This window comes from Cicer arietinum, chromosome 1 (assembly GCF_000331145.2).
Source record: "Cicer arietinum cultivar CDC Frontier isolate Library 1 chromosome 1, Cicar.CDCFrontier_v2.0, whole genome shotgun sequence".
Lineage (NCBI taxonomy): Eukaryota > Viridiplantae > Streptophyta > Magnoliopsida > Fabales > Fabaceae > Cicer > Cicer arietinum.
Genome location: NC_021160.2, coordinates 31724123 through 31730211, shown reverse-complemented (window position 1 = coordinate 31730211; position 6089 = coordinate 31724123). Strand labels below are relative to the sequence as shown.

General features: G+C 33.3%; 1 protein-coding gene across 1 annotated transcript; it reads left to right on the top strand.

The window, feature by feature from the left end:
- Positions 1 to 309: 309 nt before the first annotated feature.
- Positions 310 to 4910, top strand: LOC101489289 (protein arginine N-methyltransferase PRMT10). The gene is made up of 8 exons (XM_004515541.4): positions 310 to 629; positions 791 to 983; positions 1905 to 2010; positions 2699 to 2888; positions 3552 to 3737; positions 3817 to 3900; positions 4218 to 4437; positions 4592 to 4910. Exons 1-7 carry the CDS (start codon positions 444 to 446, stop codon positions 4392 to 4394), a joined length of 1122 nt encoding a protein of 373 aa, XP_004515598.1. The 5' UTR covers positions 310 to 443; the 3' UTR covers positions 4395 to 4437; positions 4592 to 4910.
- Positions 4911 to 6089: the final 1179 nt, after the last annotated feature.

Here is a 6089-nt window from a genome sequence, read left to right as displayed (position 1 = left end):
GTAATAAGTTTTTTGGAAAGAAATAAGATTCTTTGTAGAATTCAAAAATAAGGCATTGTGTTGGAGTCATACTTTTTATCAATAACATTGAGTGTATAAGGAAGTAGTTTCTAAGTTAAGTTATAATTAGATTTTTTTTAATTTTTTTATTTTAAATTATTTTTTTTAAGTCAACTTATTTTTTTAATATCAATAAAATAAAATTTATAAAATTTGATATAATAATTTATTTATTTAATATCAATATATATATAAACTAATATAATAATTTATTTATTAAAATCGTTGTTTCCGTGCAACGCACGGGTTACGAACTAGTATTATGAAAAAGCAGGGCTTGTTTAAAGCCTGAATAACGGTACAAACCCTACCGCCAAACCAAAGCAGCCCTAAAATAAATTGAATTGGCCGACTAGAGAGCGAGAGCGAGAACAACCATAACAATGGGGACCTCTGAAAACGCCGCCAGTGGCGGCCGAGGTGCCGCCGTCCCTAAAGAGGTTGACTATGCGAATTACTTCTGCACTTACTCCTTCCTCTACCACCAAAAAGAGATGCTCTCCGATCGTGTTCGCATGGACGCTTACTTCAATGCCGTTTTTGAAAACAAACATCACTTCAAGGACAAGGTTAGTCTCCTTCTTCTTTCTAACAAAAATAATGGTATTTACTATTTAATTTTACAACTCTAGTAAAAATAATTATATTAGATAACTGAACGGGGCTTCAGTACTCTGCTCGAATTTATGAAATATTAAAAGAAAAATTCTTACTTTTTGGGGGTTTGAAGGTTGTTTTGGATGTGGGAGCTGGAAGTGGCATTCTTGCTATATGGTCAGCTCAGGCAGGTGCGAAGAAGGTGTATGCAGTTGAAGCTACTAAGATGTCTGAACACGCACGTGCACTTGTCAAAGCAAATAATCTTGATCACATTGTCGAAGTCATTGAGGGCTCCATGGAGGATATTAATTTGCCAGAGAAAGGTTAGTTTGTGTGTATGACGTCAAGCTTTAAGGTTTTAAACTGCGGATATGATCTTTGATATTGCAGAAAACTATGGTCATATACGATTGATCCAATTGAGGTTGCATATTTTGGCATAAAATTTAGGCTTAATTGCAGTCTTGGTCATCTATTTTTACCCATTCACAGAATTGGTCCATTTTGGTCCTCCCTCAATTTTTTTAACTTAAAAATGATTATTTGATCTATTTTAAATGACCTATTATACAATTTCATGATATAGAACCATCTAAATGCATTAAATTAATTAAATTACAAAAATAAAAATTTTCCAAATTTAAACGTTAAGTTTTTATAGAATTTATTGCGATTTCAAGAATTAATCATTCTACATGATCATCATATGTCACTTTATTGAAAGGATGTCAAATCGTGGTTTTAAAGTTCCAAAATCTGAGAGAGGGACAAAAACTGTCAGCTTTTAAAATAGCGGTTTCGTGAATTGGTGAAAATAGGAGACTAAAACTACAATTAAGTCAAAAATTTAATGTTGTAGAAACAGTCATTTATTTGACTAAACCTTATATCATTTGTTAAATGTTGAATAAACCTTCAATTTAATCGCTAAACTATCATTCTCACTCGCCTATTTGGTCTCGTAACTAAAGATAAAAATTAGTCCCTAAACTATTTTCAATCCTTCAAGTTAGTTCCTAAACTGGATTATACTCTTTCCTATTTTGAAGACAACTGAGAGACTAACTTAATGGGTTAATAATAGTTTAGAGGCTGCTTATTATATTTCTATAACTCAGGGACTAAATAGGAGAGAGAGTGATAGTTTAGAGATTAAATTGTAGGTTTACTCTTAAATGTTTGTTGGTGTACCATTGTGTGCCCTTTTGATTGCCCTAAACTATTGATGTGTGTATGACTTGCAGTTGATGTCATCATCTCTGAATGGATGGGTTATTTTCTTCTGCGCGAATCTATGTTTGATTCTGTTATATGTGCCCGTGACCGCTGGCTCAAACCAACAGGAGTGATGTAAGTATTGCTTTCTTCCCACAAATGAAAAGTTAGAGGAGTATTTTTATTTATATAAATAAATTGATGTTTGGCATGCTTCTTGATATGCACCTACTTCTTAATTGTAAAATTAGATGTTACTGGGTTTTTGCTTAGATCGAGGTTTTTTAGTCACTGTTTATGTTTGATTTTATTTCAAATCCATATATATGAAAAATGCTGGACATAGTTAGTTAAGAAACTTGAACTTAATTATCCATTTTTTGTGCGCACACAAGGCAGGGTGTTTTGTTCTTTAGAACATATTCTTTAGCTCTCAACATAATAGGGTGAATCGCAAAATCAGCAGTCATAGGTTAACAGAATGCGGTGCGAGAACAAGAACCATAAGCTAATCATAGAATATTGTGTAACTTGAGTTTAGATATAAGAATAAGGAATGCGTTTGCTGATTTGCTCTGATCCCATACCTGTACTCTTTCAATTGATTCATTGATTTAACTTGGTATGTTTTGCTCTAAAATGCTTTTACCATCACATTACCAACAGAGGTACCTACGTGTAAAAATGATTTGGTTAACTTTGAAGATATCTGTTTCTTGAAAATGAGATGATTTTTTATATGAAAATTTCATTTTGTGAATGAGTAGAACTATCTATTGGTATTACATTTGCAATTGGTGATTTAGGAATATTTATTTTGTAGGTATCCTAGTCATGCTCGCATGTGGATGGCACCTATCAGGACTGGGATAGTAGAACAAAAAGCTGGTGATTACCAGTCAGCTATGGGTGATTGGCACAACTTTGTCGATGAAACAAAAGCCTTCTATGGTGTTGACATGAGCACTTTGGCGAAGCCTTTTGCTGAGGAGCAGAGGAAATACTATCTACAGGCAAGTTTTATACTTAGTACACCTTAAATGTACTGTATATTTTCAGTTATGTAGAATTTTAGTTATGTCAGCTCTACATCATGTGCTGGCTTATGAAGACACAGGGTTGACATGTTCTACACGGTTGAACAGTCGTAATCTCTCCATGGAAAAAACCTGATCCAGAACACCCACATAAACCAGTTACAAAACTGTTTTTTCGCCTTTTCGTTGTGCAAAACTTCATTTCATAGCCTGCACGATAACACTGCCTTGATGTCAACATAGAAGCTGCAACAGGCGTGAAGTGCCACTACTTTTGGTCGAAAGGGGTGCAAAAATGTACTCTAATGCTGTTCACGTAGCGGGGGATGGCTGTGATATGACACAACACCATGATAGCAGTTCTATTGTGCACTATTTATGACTATGATTTTATTGAATGGTTTGATTTATATTTTATATTTAATCTCGATCTATATGCTCCAGCCAATCAAACTTCAATAACAGTGCTTCTATTGGTCTTCAGTTTACCCATGTCCAAACCACATAAGATGAGAATCTATTATGTTCTCTAGTTCTACAATGAGTTATCCCAACTTTCTCTCTGATGATTTCATTACTAATCCTGATGAGTTTTCTGTTGCATATGAGTCTTATTTATGCTTGCTTTAATTTCTGTAGACATCATTGTGGAGCAATCTTCATCCACATCAAGTCATAGGAACTGCTGGTATAATAATGGAAATTGACTGTTTGACTGCCACAGTGGCTGACATAGAGAAAGTTAGTTCAAAATTTTCTCTATCAATAACTATGGAAAACACAAAATTATGTGGATTTGGAGGGTGGTTTGATGTACATTTTCGGGTAAGCTGTCTGACCTTGTAATGCATTATTATAGCTATAAAATATCATAACCATATTGTTTCCTGTTTTTGCGTACCAGGGACGAAGTGAGGATCCAGCTGAACATGAAATTGAGTTAACTACTGCTCCTAGTGTAGATTACTGTACACATTGGGGCCAGCAGGTTTGTACAGCATCAATTAGTTGATGGTTGATTTGTCCATGAATTGTTTTTTTTTTATTATTATTTGTCTGAATATCATTGAAGTAGCTGATGGTACCTTTATAAGTTCCATAAAAATGTTGTCATATTGTTAAAACTATACCTAGAAATTTCTTAGACAGTAAGAGAGACATGGTTAACATTCCTACTTTTTACTTCTGTGATGAATTGGCCATTAATATTGCTGTTACAATTTATCCGTTCAATCACCTAGAGCCTAAGACTTTGATTCTACTTAACTGTATGATAATGTTTGTCATGTTTTAATCATCGGCCAGGTTTTCCTATTAAATCCTCCTACACATGTGAGTCAAGGTGATGAGTTAAGTGTTAATTTTCTGATGAGTCGCTCGAAGGAAAACCATCGTTTGATGGAGGTTGAACTTGGGTGTGAGATTCAAAAGCATTCTGGCAAGCTTATTGCACCTTTCAAAAATAAGTACTACATTGAATGACAGTTTAGATTCCTTGTTCTGGGGGACTTGAGCAATACACCAGGTATGCTTCTTGAATGATAATGATAGTAAATAGTTACAGTGAATGCCTTTCATGATCCTATCCTGCTGTTTGAATGTTTTTAACATTTTTTTCTTGTAAAATGTTAAGTTTATGAAGTAGCTATCCTCATTTCTTTGATTTCTTTTGTCATCAGGAAGGAGTATTACATGATTTGTAATTTTATCGAACTGTACGGTTATCAAGGGTTGTATGAGTTCAATTTTGTTTACAGAAGAAAAGCAGTTTCCATTGCTTTTAACTCTTGGTTCTTCCAATCATTTGGTTGTGACATGCAACCCGTAAGGATATTTATTGTTAAGCGTGATTTGGTGACGATTGGATAAATACCGTATTCGTACTTGTTCCCAACTTTCAAGCGAAGCTTGTGGTTTTTTTTGTTATATATATTTATGTGACATTATTTACTGTAGTTTATATTTATTGGTTATTTGTCAGATGCCTGACTGTTTTTATTTTGTTGTTCCATTGTACTACATATCTTTATTTTGGCAAAACTTAAACCTTATTGTTGGATGTGAGTAGAAATGTCCTATCTGTTGGATATATTTCCTTGTTTGGAGAGGTTTTAGATTCTGGAGCGTAGTCATCACGAGAATTAGTCCTTTATAGTTATCCTATCCTATCCTATTACAATTACAATTATCCTATTACAATTACAATTAGTCTTGGAGAGGTGTCCAAGACGGAAGATTAGTTTATCCTATCCTATTACAATTACAATTCACATTCACATTACAGTTCACAATTCAGAGTTTATTCATCTATCCTCTTTTAACAGTGTAAATTAGCATGATATGTGATAGGATCCTTTTTTCTCCTTTTCAATAGTTATTCTTTTGACCCTTTTCATTTTTTACGCCCCCTGTTGCTACATGCAATGTCCACCATCCATTATTCTCTTTTGATGCCCATTTGTGCCACCTCTTACACCAACACAACAACTAGTGATCAGGAATAATTCGGTGTGGTTGTGTCGTCAATATATGTTGGAATATGATTGGTGCACCATTTCGAGGATAGAGCCATATCAGGAGGTATGGTGCTGCTGGTAGTTAGGAGACAACCTACAATTAAATTGGTGCAACATGATTCCAAGCGCCAATTTAGTTTGAAGGTTGCAAGGTTCTGTCCAATGCAACCTGTCAATAAAGTCTTAAATTTCAAACTCCTCTTTATAAAGTCTCCTACTACGTCCTTTATTGAATTTTTTTTTAAAGCCCTCAGAATATGAGTTTATTATTATTTTTTGTGGGCTTAATTGAGGGTTCATAGGTTTTATTATTATTTTTTGTGGGCTTAATTGAGGGTTCATAGGTTTAATGTTTTGTTGATTGAGTTTTTTTTTTCCTCGAAATATGTTTAAAATCCTGAAAAATTATCGAAAAAAACTTTAAAAAAAGTCTAAAACATTATTGTTTTGGAAAAAAATTTGAATATTTTTTTTTTGAAAAACTGGAAAAGATATTTTGGCAATTTAAGTTACTAAAATTAATTTTAAAGAACAAAATAATTTAAACTATTTGGAGATATATTGGCATAAAAGATATTATTGTTAAAGATATTTTATACATATTAATTCTTTAACCTTAATATTTCAAAAATAGCCGCTTAATCATAACAATTGTTCTCTA

What these genes read in the sequence shown, in the direction of transcription:
- LOC101489289 (XM_004515541.4), top strand. Translation starts at nt 444, where the DNA reads ATGGGGACCTCTGAAAACGCCGCCAGTGGCGGCCGAGGTGCCGCCGTC. An exon ending in CTCAAACCAACAGGAGTGAT is followed by an intron (nt 2,011 to 2,698) that starts GTAAGTATTGCT and finishes TTTATTTTGTAG; the next exon opens with GTATCCTAGTCATGCTCGCA. An exon ending in AGAGGAAATACTATCTACAG is followed by an intron (nt 2,889 to 3,551) that starts GCAAGTTTTATA and finishes TAATTTCTGTAG; the next exon opens with ACATCATTGTGGAGCAATCT.